Source organism: Lithobates pipiens, unplaced genomic scaffold, assembly GCF_037356315.1.
Source record: "Lithobates pipiens isolate NorthernLeopardFrog02 unplaced genomic scaffold, aLitPip1_a1.2 Scaffold_22, whole genome shotgun sequence".
Lineage (NCBI taxonomy): Eukaryota > Metazoa > Chordata > Amphibia > Anura > Ranidae > Lithobates > Lithobates pipiens.
The window spans coordinates 47,479,048-47,495,990 of record NW_027507784.1 but is presented as its reverse complement, the minus strand read 5'-3'; the positions used below and the strand labels follow the sequence as shown (position 1 = coordinate 47,495,990).

General features: G+C 42.6%; 1 protein-coding gene across 4 annotated transcripts in view; it reads left to right on the top strand.

Moving 5' to 3' along the window:
* The window catches only part of LOC143923735 (sodium channel protein type 2 subunit alpha-like), a 351,076-nt gene that overhangs the window by 208,129 nt on the left and 126,004 nt on the right, over nt 1-16,943 (top strand). For all 4 annotated transcript variants that reach the window (XR_013261775.1, XR_013261774.1, XM_077447556.1 and 1 more), the window contains exons 14-15: nt 5,737-5,978; nt 14,054-14,227. Coding sequence is in view for 2 of the 4 variants with exons in the window: in XM_077447556.1 (XP_077303682.1) it covers nt 5,737-5,978; nt 14,054-14,227 (416 nt within the window). In the remaining 2 variants the exon portion in view is untranslated. The remainder of the gene's footprint in view (nt 1-5,736; nt 5,979-14,053; nt 14,228-16,943) is intronic.

The following is a 16,943-nucleotide window of genomic DNA, read 5'->3' as shown; positions in this document are numbered from 1 at the left end:
ACGACTGGACTTTTTGACAGCAAAGGTCCGACGGAACAAATCCGTTGGACAATTTGATCGCATGTGAGCTCGGATCTTTGCTGTCCAAAAATCTGACGGACTTTAGAAATAGAACACGTTTCAAATTTTCCCACCGTAACTCTGCTGGACCTAGTTCCTATGGAGAAATCCGCTCGTCTGTATGCTCGTCCGATGGGCGAAAACCGACGCTAGGGCAGCTACTGGCTATGAACTTCCTTATTCTAGTCCGATCGTACATCACGCTCTAATTTATCGGACTTTGGTGTGCTTGTGTGTGGCCAAGTCCGTTCTGAAAGTCCGTCGGAACTCTGCCGAAAGTCCGTCGGGAAGACCGTCAGACCTAGTCTGTCGAAAAGTCCGGTTGTGTGTACGCAGCATTACATTTCAGGGATACAGTGATGTCTTCTGCTCAACCTCCTGATAGGCAGTCCAGGCACAAAATGATGAGGTCAACCCTCTACTCATTTTGCTCTCCCAAGTATGTCCCTTGTCAGCACATTTACATGCAATATTCCTAATTAGATCCCATTTTTGCTCCTCCTTTCTTTCCTGTTTGAGCTCTGCTGTAAAGAGTATTGCACCTCAAATTCACAGCCTTTCCCCAGATAGCTGCATTATTTTTTTTCTTTTATATCTGCTTGGAGGTCAGCTTTATTAATTTGTCTGTATATATTAACCACTTGCCGACCGCTGCACGCCGATATACGTCGGTACAATGGCAGCGGTGGGCAAATGAGCGTACCTGTACGTCCCTTTTAAGAGCTGGGGATAGCAGGCACGCGCACACTGCTGCATACAGCGTGACTGTGCCCCAGGGACCAGTGGACTCGTTGTCCGCCAGTCTCCCAGTAATCGTGTCACAGAGCCTCAGAACGGGGAAGTGCCTATGTAAACAAGGCATTTCCCCATTCTGGCTTGTGTCATACCAGAGATCACCGCTCCCTGTGATCGGGAGCGGTGATTGCTGTCATGTGACTTGAAGCCCACCCCCCTCAGTTAAAATCACTCCCTACGACACACTTAACCCCTTTATCACCCCCTAGTGGTTAATCCCTTCCCTGCCAGTATCAATAACACAGTAATCAGTGCATTTTTATCACACTGATCGCTGTATAAATGACAATGGTCCCAAAATAGTGTCAAAAGTGTCCGATGTGTTCGTCATAATGTCGCAGTTCTAGTAAAAAATCGCAGATCGCTGTCATTACTAATAACATTCAAAATAAAAATGCCATAAAACTATCCCCTATTTTGTAGATGCTATAACTTTTGCACAAACCAATCACTATACACTTATTGTGATGTTTTTTTTACAAAAAATATGTAGAAGAATACATATTGGCCTAAACTGAGGAAACAACATTTTTTTATATATATTTTTGAGGGATATTCATTATAACAAAAAGTAAAAAATAATGTGTTTTGTTTCAAAATTGTTGCTTTTTTTTGTTTATAGCGCAAAAAATAAAAAATGTAGAGGTGATCAAATACCACCAAAAGAAAGATCTATTTGTAGGGAAAAAAGGACGTCAATTTTGTTTGGGTGCAATATCGCACGACCGCGCAATTTTCAGTTAAAGCGACACAGTGCCGAATCGCAAAAAATTGCTCTGGTCAGGAAGGGGGTAAAATCTTCCAGGGCTGAAGCAATTAATGTTGGATGTGATATCCAGATGCAAAATAATTAAAAGTCTCTGGCGTTCAGATTCAGTTACCACTAGACTTCTGAAAAAATTGTTGCAAATATCAGAAAATAGAATTTCAGTGTATAAAAGAGGGTAAAAAGAGTTGACACCCTCAAGCCACAATAAAAATAAAGCACTGAGATGCATAAGCAGATGAAAGCCACCTGATAATATTGTTGCTTGGATGTATTTGACGGCCAGTCCAGTGAAGTGATTGGATACAACACACCAACACACCAGTGTATGCTTTCCAGATATTCCCAAGCATATCTCGACTGACAATAAGCCCTGATAATTAAAGTACAACACCTTTGAAATGTATTGGTCAACAATTTTTCAAACAAAGTACTATGCTGATACAGTATCTCACAAAAGTGAGTACACCCCTCACATTTTTGTAAATATTTTATTCTATATTTTCATGTGACAACACTGAAGAAATGACACTTTGCTACAATGTAAAGTAGTGAGTGTACAGTTTGTATAACAGTGTAAATTTGCTGTCCCCTCAAAATAACGCAACACAGCCATTAATGTCTAAACCGCGGCAACAAAAGTGAGTACACCCCTGGGTAAAAATGTCCAAATTGGGCCCAATTTGGACATTTTCAATTAGGGGTGTACTCACTTTTGTTGCCACGGTTTAGACATTAATGGCTGTGTGTTGAGGTATTTCGAGGGGACAGAAAATTTACACTGTTAGGCCCCTTTCACACATACAGACCGTTCAGGTCCGCCTGTCAGTTTTTCAGGCGGACCTGACGTTCCATTCACCTCTATGGAGTGACGGATGTCAGCGCTGACATGTCCGCTGACATACGACCCGCTCCCTTCCGCTAAATCCAGATGGATGGAAACCCTATTAGCTGATCGGATTGGATGACAACGGACAGGCTGATCTGTTTTCATCCGATCCCCCATAGAGGAGAGCCGGGCACTGACGGGTCCATCTCTACACAGTGAGCGGAGACGGACCTGTTATCCGCCGGCTCAGCGGAGATCAACGGAGCGATCCCTACTGAGCAAGCGAAGTCTGTCAAAACAGACATTAATGTGTGAAAGGGGCCTTATGCAAGCTGTACACTCTCTAATTTACATTGTAGCAAAATGTAATTTCTTCAGTGTTGTCACATGAAAAATGTGAGGGGTGTACTCACTTTTGTGGGATGATGTAAGTATTTTACTTTTGCCTTTCATTAGCTCCAGAGCACAGCTGCCGTCACAAAATCTGGAGCTGGAACAACATAAAACCTCTACTGCCCTGTACACGCGGTCAGACACTCCGATGACATAATCCGTCTGCTTTTTCCGACAGATTTTGGCCCAAACTTGTCTTGCATACACACAGTCGCACAAAGTTGTCAGAAATTCAGATCGTTCTGAACGTGGAGTCGTAAAACACGTACAACAGGACTATGAAGAGGCCAGTAGCCAATAACTTTCATCTCGTAATTTATTCTGAGCACGCGTGGCACTTTGTCCATCGGAATTGTCTACACATGATCGGAATTTAAACGATCGGATTTTATTGTCGGAAAATTTTAGATCCTGCTCTCAAACTTTGTGTGTCGGAAATTCCGACGGAAAAAGTCAGATGGAGTCCACACATGATCAGATTTTCTAACAACACGATCCGATCGCACATTTTCCATCGGAAAGTCTGACCTTGTGTACGAGGCATACGACTGGCCATACATTATACAATTTTCTAGTACAATTTTCCTTTAGATTTACTAAAACCATATAATATAAGGTCAAACCTAAACACTTTAAATTTTTAGTAAATAAGAAACTTGTATAATGTATGGCCAAAGTTATGAGCAAAAGGTAAATGTATGCTCATTCCAATACCACAACCCATTCTTCCTAACGCCTCAATTGTTTAAAGTAGACTTAGGCCCCATTCACACCTCAGCGTTTTCTAGTTTAAGGCTGGGTTTCACAGTATTGCGAATTGGATGCGGGGAAATTCGCATGACAGGAGATTGTGACCGACTCTCTATGGAGCTGGTTCACACATCTCCGGGGCGGATGCAGAGCAAATTATACAGGGGTCCTGTGTGTCTTTGGCTCTGTTTCAGGTCCAAATTCAGGCAAAAATTTGGGGCCTGATTCATTCCTGAAACGGAGAACAGTGTGAACCCAGCCTAATGGCCCATACACATGATCCGAATATCGTACGAAAACTGTCATCCAAGGAAGAGTCGTCCGATTTTTGGATCGTGTGTACACTACTTTCGAGAGCCAATCACGACAGTTCATCTGATATTATTCAATCGGACAAACGCAAACATTTTCCTCGTATGATACCAGATCGTGCGATTTTCATTGAGGCCCGGTTCACACTGCTGCGGGGGGAGATCCGGATGTGATTCGCACAGCAAATCACATCCGATCTCCGTAGCGATGCGAGTTCAGCCATACAGATAGTATGGCTGAATTCGCAGCGCTCCCGCAGCAAACTCGCACGGGACCCTTTTTTGGGTCCGCAACAGAATCGGATCGCATGGGGGTTCACACCATGCGATCCGATTCCTGTGCGAGTCGGCAGATCGCACTGCGATATGCCGACGGATCTGGGGGTGTCATTAACATAACATTGACACTCCCAGCCATCCGCATAGGGCAGTGTGAACTGCCGGCGGGAGGTGTGCGATGCGGGTAAATTCGCGGCGTTCCCGCATCGCTATAGTGTGAACCCGGCCTTAGTCAGTATAATTGTCGTCCAAAAATACAATACAAATACATTACAACACATGACATCACTTCTGATTTTTTTTTCTGTCGTACGAGAATTTTCGGGACTTTATTTACCTATTCAATTTCTACTTGCGACTATTGAGCAAAAAAGGTTGTATGATCTGTCGTACGATATTCAGATCGTGTGTACGGGCCTTAAAGCTTGACTCTCCAAAATCATGAAAGCAGATGAAAAAGCTGGAAAAACATGATGAAACAGATGATATTTTTCTCTATTGGCTAAATAAAAAAATGTCAAAGCTCAAAAACACTTTAAAACTGCTGTACACAAATGCTCAAAAATGTGCATACAAACACACAAAATGTCATAAAAAAACGCTAAAAAACAACGCGTGTTTTTTTTGTGTGAATGCAGCCTCAAAGTCCAACTTAAGAACATTGCCATTTCACAGGTTAACTTATGAAGCTTTTGAGCATTTCTGCAGTGCTTTTGCGGTGCTTGAGGCGTTTTTGGACAAGTATTTTACCACAATTTGTGTTTTGCATTTTTTTTTTTTACACTGTATATAGCTGGTTGCTAAGAAGGGGGTGCAGGAAGTTGGCCACCACATCCTTAACAACCGATGAGTTATCAGCTGTCAGCGGGCTTCCCCGCTGAATGTAATAAAAAAGAATTGGCAGCTACAAAAATTGTAAAAAAAAACAGCGTGGGCTCACCTTCAGGTCCATAGCAGGCCCTTGGGTCTAGTACGGATTCGGAGGGGACTCCCCCACACCAACATTTTTATAAAAATGCTAGGCCCCCCCCCTCCCAACCATACCAGGCCGTATGAAGACCAGAGGAAGAAGCGGGGAAGAAGATACTGTATTTTTTAACACTACACTACTTTTTTTTGGTGAATGGGTAGGGATACAATGTACTCCATACTCATTCATAGGGAACGAGTTTGGGGTGGATGAACTTGACTGGCCTGCCCTGACCTCAACCCGATAGAACACCTTTGGGATGAATTAGAGCAGAGACTGTGGGCCAGGTCTTCTCGTCCAACATCAGTGCTTGAGCTCATAAATGCGCTTCTAGAAGAATGGTGAAACATTCCCATAGACACACTCCTAAACCTTGTGGACAGCCTTCCCAGAAGAGTTGAAGCTGTTATAGCTGCAAAGGGTGAGCCAACTCAATATTGAACCCTACAGACTAAGACAGGGATGCCATTAAAGTTCATGTGCGTGTAAAGGCAGGTGTCCCATTACATCCCATTTAGGAAAAAAAAAATTCAGCAAACATATCATTTGTTGTTTTTATTTTGTTTTTTTACTTCTCTTCCAGAACTGGAAGAATCGAGACAACAGAAATGTAATCCTTGTTGGTACAAATTCGCTAGGTGCTTTTTAATTTGGGACTGCTGCGGCCTGTGGCTGAAAATTAAAGACATAGTAACGTTGGTTGTGATGGATCCATTTGTGGACCTCGCTATTACCATCTGCATTGTGCTGAACACCATATTTATGGCTATGGAGCATGCCAACATGACCAAGGACTTCATTCATGTGCTTTCCGTTGGAAATCTGGTGGGTTCAAAAACATGTTAAATATTTCTTAAGATACAGGATATTATTTCACTACAGAATACATTAATGTGATACCTTTATACTTATCTCAGCGTTTTAAAAGCAGGCATTAATCAAAAGTCACATTTCCGCTTTGCATGGCCACTAGTAGGTTGAATAGCAGTCTGGTTGTCTTCTACCATGATTTCCCTTTCAATTCTTTCTAACTGCCACAGGCCTTACAAAAGCAGATGATGCTCTTATGTTCCCTAAGGCTGGATTCACACCTGTGCAGTTTTAGTGCTTTTTGCATTTTGCAGATTTGCACTACAGTCCATTTAACACGGTTTCCTATGGAACACGTTCTGTAGTGCAAAATGCAAAAAGCACTAAAACTGCATAGGTGTGAATCCAGCCTTAGGAGATATAAGATGTTGGTGGGAAATTAAATTATGCAATGCCTACAGATAACAAAAAAAAAAAACACATTTAGGCCTTGTTCACACCATGGTGCAGACATCATTTTTTCGCGTTCTACAAGGGCACAAAAAAAAAACAATTCTATGTGTCCTGTTCACACTACATCACTGGTATCATGTACAGATTTTTGCCTGCATGGGAATCTGCAACGTGTATGCAGTTTTCTGCATTGGACAAAAGCTGACATGACATCAGTATTGGTGTGGGCAGGACACATAACTGGCACACATGAAAACTCATGTGAATGTGCATAAAAAACTCACTGAAATGCGCATGACAACTGATGTGAAACTGATTTCTCTGCAAGTGAAATCTGTGTTGTTTCCCATCAGTTCCCATTAGTTTTCATGCACATATGGTGTGAATGAGACCTTATGCCCTGTGCACGCGGTCGGAAATTCCGACGGAAGCAGTTTGAGAGCTGGACCTAAAATTTGCTGACAACAAAATCCGATCAGACTTTTTCCGATCGTTTGTAGACGGACAAAGTGCCATGCATGCTCAGAATAAATTATGAGACGAAAGCTATTGGCCTATTGGCCCCGATTATCTGTGCAGTCCCAACAGTGCCCACCAGTGCTGCCAATGTGTGCCCACCAGTGCTGCCAATCAGAGCTGCATGTTAGTGCAGTATCATCAGTGCCCACCAGGGCCTCCTCACCAGTGCCCATCAGTGACCATCAGTGCAGCCTCATCAGTGTCCATTAGTGCCGCCTTTTCAGTGCATATCAGTGAAGGAGAATAATTACCTGTTTCCAACATTTTTTTTTTTTTAATTAAAAACATGAGCGTCCCTGGGTGGGCGCAAAGCACCAACCTTACGGTTAACAGCCGAACGCGCTAACCGATTGCGCCACGTTTCCAACATTTTTTAACAAACTATTTAGCAAATTTAGCAACTATTTAGTTAAACTATTTAACTAAACAATTTCTGGACTTTATTTGTTTATTTAGCAAAAATAAATAAATAAAAAATTGGTGATTAAATACCACCAAAAGACAGCTCTATTTGCTTGAATTTTTTTTTATAAAAATGTTGTTTGGGTACAGTGTTGCATGACCACACAATTGTCATTCAAAGTGTGACAGCGCTGAAAGCTGAAAAATGGCCTGGGCAGGAAAGGGGTAAAAGTGGTTAATCAGTTTCTCCTATCTCCTATCATTTTCAGCCAAGAAAGCTGCCACCTTAGTCTCTGTTTGACCCTTAACTGCCATGATTCTGTACATGTGATTAGATATGACACCAGACATTTGATGTTTTGACAATTTGAAAGCACAAGCAAATGTGACAGTTACATCCCTGACATGTATCGGGAATGTAATTTTTGAAGTTCAGTAAAATAAGTCACTTAGTAACATCCACTTTGCATTAACTGCACTTTAGTCACTCTCCCGGACAGAAGTTCATAAGTTGCAATGACATTGCACAGTATATACACTGTACAACACTGAAGAAATTACACTTTGCTACAATGTAAAGTAGTGAGTGTTCAGCTTGTATAACAGTGTACATTTGCTGTCCCCTCAAAATAACTCAACACAGAGCCATTGACGTCTAAACCACTGGCAACAAAAGTGAGTACACCCCTAAGTGAAAATGTCAAAATTGGGCCCAAGTAGTCATTTTCCCTTCCCGGTGTCATGTGACTTGTTAGTGTTACAAGGTCTCAGGTGTGAATGGGGAGCAGGTGTGTTAAATTTGGTGTTATCACTCTCACTCACACATACTGGTTACTGGAGGTTTAAAATGGAACCTTCTAGCAAAGAACTCTCTGAGGATCTGAAAAAAAGAAATGTTGCTCCACATAAAGATTGCCTAGGCTATAAGAAGATTGCCAAGACCCTGGCATTGTGGCCAAGACCATACATCGGTTTAACAGGGCACTCAGTTCCACTCGGAACAGGCCTCGCTATGGTCGACCAAAGAAGTTAAGTGCATGTGCTCAGTGTCATATCCAAAGGTTGTTTTTGGGAAATAGACCATACGCCGCACATTGCATCAAATTGGTCTGCATGGCTGTCGTCGCAGAAGGAAGCCTCTTCTAAAGATGATGCACAAGAAAGTCCGCAAAATTTTTGCTGAAGGAAATGGATTACTGGAACCATGTCCTGTGGTCTGATGAGACCAAGATAAACATATTTGGTTCAGATCGTGTCAAGCGTGTGTGGTGGCAACCAGGCGAGGAGTACAAAGTCAAGTGTGTCTTGCCTACAGTCAAGCATGGTGGTGGGAGTGTCATGGTCTGGGGCTGCATGAGTGCTGCCAACACTGGGGAGCTACAGTTCATTGAGGGAACCATGAATGCCAACATGTACTGTGACATACTATAAGCAGAGCATGATCCCCTCCCTTCGGAGACTGGGCCGCAGGGCAGAATTCAACATGATAACGATATATACTATATTACCAAAAATATTGGGACTAGGGATGAGCCGAACACCCCCCTGTTCGGTTCGCACCAGAACCTGCGAACAGACCTAAACTTCGTGTGAACTTTAGAACCCTATTAAAGTCTATGGGACTCGAACGTTCACAATCTAAAGTGCTCATTTTAAAGGGTAATATGCAAGTTACTGTCCTAAAAAGTGTTTGGGGACCCGGGTCCTGCCCCAGGGGACATGGATCAATGCAAAAAAAAGTTTTAAAAACGGCCGTTTTTTCAGGAGCAGTGATTTTAATAATGATTAAAGTGAAACAATAAAAGTGTAATATTCCTTTAAATTTCGTAGCTGGGGGGTATCTATAGTCTGCCTGTGAAGGGGCGCATGTTTCTGGTGCTTAGAACTGTCGCTGCACAAAGTGTCATTTGTGCAGGAAAAAAAGTATTTTAAAATCACTTGCGGCTAAATTGTCGGGTCTCCGTAATACAGAGAACACTCAATGAGTGTTCTCTGTATTAGCCGACAATTCATTCATTCATTGATTAAAAAAAAAAAAAAAAAAAAAGCGTGGGGGTTCCCCTAAATTCAATCAAAAGGCCCTTCAGGTCTGACATGGATATTAAGGGGAACCCCGTGTCAAATTAAAAAAAAAAATTGACGTGGGGGTCCCCCCAAATATCCATACCAGACCCTTCAGGTCTGATATGGATATTAAGGGGAACCCCGCATCAAATTTTAAAAAAAAATTGATGTGGGGGTCCCCCTAAATATCCATACCAGACCCTTTATCCGAGCACGCAACCTGGCAGGCCGCAGGAAAAGAGGGGGGACGAGAGAGCGGCCCCCCCTCCCTCCTGAACCGTACCAGGCCACATACCCTCAACATTGGGAGGATGCTTTGGGGGTCTGTGACCCCTCAAAGCACCTTGTCCCCATGTTGATAAGGACAAGGGCCTCATCCTCACAACCCTGGCCGTTGGTTGTGAGGGTCTGCGGGCGGGGGGCTTATCAAAATCTGGAAGCCCCCTTTAACAAGGGGACCCCCAGATCCCGGCCCCCCCCCTGTTTGAAATGGTAAGGGGGTACAAAAGTACCCCTACCATTTCACAAAGTTAGTGTCAAAATGGTTAAATAAGACAAACACACTTTTGAAAAATTCCTTTATTAAAAAAAAAAAAAAAAAAAAAAAAAATTCCAGCGGTGCTAATCCACTCTTGCTATCCAGCGACGGGTCTCCGGGGTCCAGCGATGGATGATCATATCCAGCGACGGGGGATCTCTCAGTCCAGCGCTGTCCATACCTCCTTCTTCTGTCTCCACTGCGGAGACACTGCAGAGAGCCGAGCGCTGACATTTCTTATATTGGGAGGGCGGGGCCACCCGTCACCTGACCCCGCCCCTCTGACGCAGGAGAGGGAAGCCAGGGGTTCCCCAGTGACGTGTGGGTGACCCCGCCCCCTCTGATGTAACGGAAACCTGCGTTACATCAGAGGGGGCGGGGTCACCCACACGTCACTGGGGAACCCCTGGCTTCCCTCTCCTGCGTCAGAGGGGCGGGGTCAGGTGACGGGTGGCCCCGCCCTCCCAATATAAGAAATGTCAGCGCTCGGCTCTCTGCAGTGTCTCCGCAGTGGAGACAGAAGAAGAAGGTATGGACAGCGCTGGACTGAGAGATCATCCATCGCTGGACCCCGGAGACCCGTCGCTGGATAGCAAGAGTGGATTAGCACCGCTGGAATTTTTTTTTTATTTTTTTTATTTTTAATAAAGGAATTTTTCAAAAGTGTGTTTGTCTTATTTAACCATTTTGACACTTTCTTTGTGAAATGGTAGGGGTACTTTTGTACCCCCTTACCATTTCAAACAGGGGGGGGGGGCGGGATCTGGGGGTCCCCTTGTTAAAGGGGGCTTCCAGATTCTGATAAGCCCCCCGCCCGCAGACCCTCACAACCAACGGCCAGGGTTGTGAGGATGAGGCCCTTGTCCTTATCAACATGGGGACAAGGTGCTTTGAGGGGTCACAGACCCCCAAAGCATCCTCCCAATGTTGAGGGTATGTGGCCTGGTACGGTTCAGGAGGGAGGGGGGGCCGCTCTCTCGTCCCCCCCTCTTTTCCTGCGGCCTGCCAGGTTGCGTGCTCGGATAAAGGGTCTGGTATGGATATTTAGGGGGACCCCCACGTCAATTTTTTTTTTAAATTTGATGCGGGGTTCCCCTTAACATCCATATCAGACCTGAAGGGTCTGGTATGGATATTTGGGGGGACCCCCACGTCAATTTTTTTTTTAAATTTGACACGGGGTTCCCCTTAATATCCATGTCAGACCTGAAGGGCCTTTTGATTGAATTTAGGGGAACCCCCACGCTTTTTTTTTTTTTTTTTAATCAATGAATGAATGAATTGTCGGCTAATACAGAGAACACTCATTGAGTGTTCTCTGTATTACGGAGACCCGACAATTTAGCCGCAAGTGATTTTAAAAGACTTTTTTTCCTGCACAAATGACACTTTGTGCAGCGACAGTTCTAAGCACCAGAAACATGCGCCCCTTCACAGGCATACTATAGATACCCCCCAGCTACGAAATTTAAAGGAATATTACACTTTTATTGTTTCACTTTAATCATTATTAAAATCACTGCTCCTGAAAAAACGGCCGTTTTTAAAACTTTTTTTTGCATTGATCCATGTCCCCTGGGGCAGGACCCAGGTCCCCAAACACTTTTTAGGACAGTAACCTGCATATTACCCTTTAAAATTAGCACTTTAGATTTCTCCCATAGACTTGTATAGGGTGTTCCGGCTTTTCGAATTTGCTGCGAACAGCCCAAATTGTTCACTGTTCGCTGAACAGGCGAACAGGCAATGTTCGAGTAGAACATGAGTTCGACTCGAACTCGAAGCTCATCCCTAATTGGGACACCTGCACATGAACTTTAATGGCATCCCAATTTTAGCCCGTAGGGTTCAGTATTGAGTTTGCCCAGCACTAACAGCTTCAACTCTTCTGAGAAAGCTGCCCACATGGTTTAGAAATGTGTCTATGTGAATGTTTGATCATTCTTCCAGAAGTGCATTTGTGGGGTCAGCCACTGATGTTGGACAAGAAGGCCTGGCTCACATTCTCCACTCTAATTCATCCCAAATGTGTGATATCTGGTTGAGATCAGCACTCTGTGCAGGCCAGCCTCCACCACAAACTCCCTCATCCATCTCTTTATGGACCTTGTTTGTGCACTGGTGCACAGTCCTGTTGGAACAGCAAGGGGCCATACCTAAACTGTTCCCACAAAGTTGGGAGAATGAAATTGTCCAAAATGTCTTGGTATGCTGATGTCTTAACAGTTCCCTTCACTGGAACTGAGGGGCCAAGCCCAACCCTTGAAAAACAACCCCCAACCATAATCCCCCCTCCACCCAATGATTTGGAAGGGTGGCCTAGTACTTTTGGCAATATAGTGTGGATGAGTGAGTTTGGGGTGGAGGAACTTGACTGGCCTGCAGAGTCTTGACCTCAACCCGATAGAACACCTTTGGGATGAATTAGAGCAGAGATTGCGTGTAAAGGCAGGTGTCCGAATACTTTTGGTAATATATAGTTTACAGTGTATATATATTTATATTGTTAAGAAAATTGTAAATTCTATATAAACTTGTATTCGATTTTGTGTGCTTTGCCTATGTATTGCACACTGCACTTATTGTGCACACGATACAAATAATGTTTTCATTACATGTTTGCATTCTTTTGAGTGCTGATTAGAATGATCCTGCCCTGTTATGCCCCATGTTACCATACAAGTACAATTGTAATATTAATGTGATAACTATGTACTCATATGTTTAAAAACCTTCAATTGCATCAAATAAAACAGAGCAATTATTTTGGAAAGATGTTGAGTGTATCATTTGTGTCTGTTCTCTACTGCAGTAATTATTATTAGGCTGGATTCACACCTATGCATTTTTTGTGCTTTTTGCATTTTGCAAATTTGCACTACAGTCCATTTAACATGGTTTCCTATGGAACACGTTCTGTAGTGCAAATCTGCAAAAAGCACAAAAAATGCATAGGTGTGAATCCGGCCTTAATTGGGAATCACTAATCAATATGAGGATAGAAGTTGCTATAAAAGTATCTCTAACATTTTTGCAACAATATACTATATACTGTGTGTGTTTGTATATATGGTGTGTATATATATATATATATATATATATATATATATATACTTTGCAACACATCTTTATCAGTAATTATGCATTTTATTAGGGTGTTTAATTCATCTCAGATCCAATGTAGATTGGAACTTTTTGCGTTTCATTAGCTGATTACCTATAGAGCAACTTTGGAGCAATACTGGTACTAATGATTTTGTGTTACAGTATAATTAGACAAAGGTTTACATGTTCCAGCAAGATTTGTGTATTGATTGTATCTTGCCATAAGGCCACATAGCAGCTGGATGTCACCACATGATTTAGCGCTTTGCAGTTTTGCAATTTAATACAGAACGGTGGTTGGTACAGTACATTTATATATTTGTGTTTAGTGATTAATTCTTAAATTTGTTGCGATACAATAAAGGCATATATATCAATCAATTTTACAGTAATTAGTACAGGTATTCATTTTTTTATCTGATATTCCATGGTACTCTTTAAATTGAATGAAATGTCTATTTGAGGGCCCTTTGGATTACTTACTAAGGGCCAGTTTTTTTTAAAGGCAAATAGGCTTGTTCACTTTGCAAAGTTAAGTTCATGTTCCTTAGTGAATGAAGTGAAGCTGACTTCCATCATACAATTACATTAAGCAAAAAAAATACTGTTTTTTTTTTTTGTTTGCATGTGATTGGGTATTCTTTGCAAAGTAATTTTTTACCTAATTTTTAAAGCTAAGGGAAAATTAATTTGCAAAGCGAACAGCCTATAGGCCTTTGGTAATCAATATTTTAGTAGGCAAAAATGCAAAGTGACCGTAAAAAGACATTTCTTTTTTATTTTAAAGAACACCATGCATTATCAGAATAAACATTAATGTCCATACTGGAGTTGTTGCTCTGGTTGAACTTTTCACAATAGTGTGTCTGGGTATTTTTGGCTCTCGGGGTGTTCTGTATGTAAAGTAAAAGTAGAAATGTACTGTAAAGAAAAATATTTATATAGGAATATATCTAACTATATTAGATTTACTTAGTAATGAACATGACTGTTTTTCTTGTATTTCTAGGTTTTTACAGGAATTTTTACAGCTGAAATGGTTTTTAAGCTCATTGCACTGCATCCGTACTATTATTTCCAAGAAGGCTGGAATATCTTTGATGGGATTATTGTTAGTCTTAGTTTAATGGAACTTGGGCTTTCAACAACAGGAGGATTCACTGTTCTACGATCCTTTAGACTGGTAAATCAAATTATCAAAATGTGAAAGTATGCATACTATAATATGTGAGTTTGTAAGTGAAGCTACAGAGGGTATGCACGATGTGTATTCGCTCCTCCGTAGAGTCCCCTCTAGGATTTTTTATTGTCTTCTTTATACATATATTTTTTTGCTGATGACATTAGTATGGTCAAGTGATGCAAATGATTCTCTGCAGTGGGCAGGTTGTGACTTGTGAATATTGCAGAGAATGGCCCTCACATAATGATGGGACGCTGTTCTATGCACCATTTTGCAAGCCTAGGGCAGCTTGATGGCTCACCTCAAGGAGACAGGTCTTTGGTGCCCAGGGCTAACAGGAAGTGATGCTGGAAATCATTCACCCTGGAGGAAGATTGGTACAGGACTGCAGAGGAGGGCACAGAGGGTAGTGATGAGGCATGAGGAGGGTGAGTATTTATTTTATACCAACAGGGAGGATCTATATATAAAAGTTAGTCTTTAAGTATGGGAGTTAGATTAAGGGTTACAATTAATGATGGGTTCGTTTAAGTACTGAGCACTCATTAAGACCCCTTTCACACCAAGGGCGTTTTGCAGGCGCTATAGCATTAAAATTAGCGCCTGCAATCCGCCCTCAAACAGCTACTCCATTGTCCCCAGTGTGAAAGCCCTTGGGCTTTCACACTGGAGCGGTACGCTGGCAGGGCATCAGATAAAGTCCTGCCAGCAGCTTCTTTGCAGCGGTGAAGGAGCGGCGTGTTTACCGCTCCTCCCCTGCTGCTCCCCATTGAAATCAATGGGGCAGAGTGGCTATACTGCCAGCAAAATGCCGCTATTGCGTTTGAGTTTTAACCCTTTCTCAGTTAAAAGCGCAACGCTAGTGGCCGAAATGCGCCGCAAATCTAGTGGTAAAACTATGCTAAATATCGCTGCATTTTACCACCGACGCTATGGGCTGCACAGTGTGAAAGGGGTCCTAGGCCTAAAGCTGAACGATACCCTTCTTTCCTTTTCAGCAAAGGAAGCTGCATCTTGGCCTCTTTTTGATCTTCAACTACCATGATGCTGCACATTTGATCAGTTATGCCACCATCCATTTGAAAGATTTGACAGTTTGGTTCAGAGCACATCCAATGTGTCAGTTACATTCAGGAATGTAGCTGTTTTTTTAACTGTTAAATCAATGGGTTTGGTTCCGCTTTAAGGTTAAGAGTGTGTTTTAAATGTTAGGTTAAAACGGAGCTCCACCCCAAAGTGGAAGCTCTGCTTGTTCACACCCTACTGCCACATTTGGCACTTTTTGGGGTAGAGGGGGAGCAGATACCTGTTAAAACCAGTTACCCTCTACCACTTCCAGGTAAGATCACCTCACAATGATGTGGTGATCTACAACATTTCTGCCCCCCCCCCCACTGCCCACTGCCTTCTGGGAGATACACAGGTCCCAGAAGGCAGTGGGACCATTAAGAAAGCGCAGCACGACGTGCACATGTGCAGTAAGAAACAGGCTGTGAAGCCGCAAGACTTCACTTCCTTTTTCCCTTAGTAAGGATGCAGATGCCTGCACCCGAAGCCGATGGGCAGATCAGCTAGGGGTGCTGACATTGCAGGATACCTGGACAGGTATGTGTCCTTATATTAAAAGTCAGCAGCTACAGTGTTTTTCTAATGCAAGCTGGAACTGCTCTTTAAGGGCCAATTCAGACTATATGCTGTGACAGACATTTTACCACAGTATAAAACGTCTGTCACCACAGGGGCACACAGTAAACAATTGTTTCCTATGTGTTCCATTCACACTGAAATGCAGCCTAGCGCAGCGCAGCAGTATGCTGCAATAAAATGAGGCCCGAATCACCCTGAATCGCGCTGCCCGACATTGCAGTGTATAAAGTGTACTTTTGTACACTTCACATAAAGTTTGTTTAAAAAAAAAAAAGGAAGCCATGCGGTGTGCTGATTCGCACAACACACTGCCCCTTAACCAATCGACAACGCAGCAAATCACTCTGACAGCTCTGCGATTTGCTGTTTGTCAGTGTGAATTGGCCCTAAATCTCAGGGTTTAGGTAGGTTAACTATTAGGGTCTGTATAATATTACAAATAGGTGAGAGGTTTAAGACACACAGGGAATCATTGATATTTTTTTTATATTTTTGTTCCTTATGTTAACCTGCTGAGAATATCTACAGCAGGCCCCCGGAGCTCAACAATATTGTGTGGCTTGGGTAAATTTGACGGTAACAGACCAAATTACATTTTGGTCATGTTGAGTTAACAAGGACATCATTTTGAATTACTGGACAAATCAAAGGAGCCAGGTAGTCACTGTGCCAAAAGAAAATACACCTGGACCCTAACCTGGTTATCTTTTTCTGTCGTCAATAAAATCACTTGTCCCCTAGCTCATTAAAATGCTAAATGGATCTGCAATTGAACTGACTGGGTGCTGAATTTAACCTGGTCTAGTCCTTTTTTAATTCCCACTTCTCATTGTGTCTTCCCTGAATTTCCTTAAAGGAAAGTGGTTATTCATCTGTTTTGGTGACAGCCTCCCATTTTACAGAATTTTTTTTATACCCCATATAGAATAAGATTTGTCTTTTAAGTACCTAAACCAGGGGTGTCCAACCTGTTGCCCAGGATGGCTATGAATGCGGCCCAACATAAAATAAGAAATGTACTTTAACCATTTGCCGACTGTATATTGTGTATATATACAGTGGCAAGGTG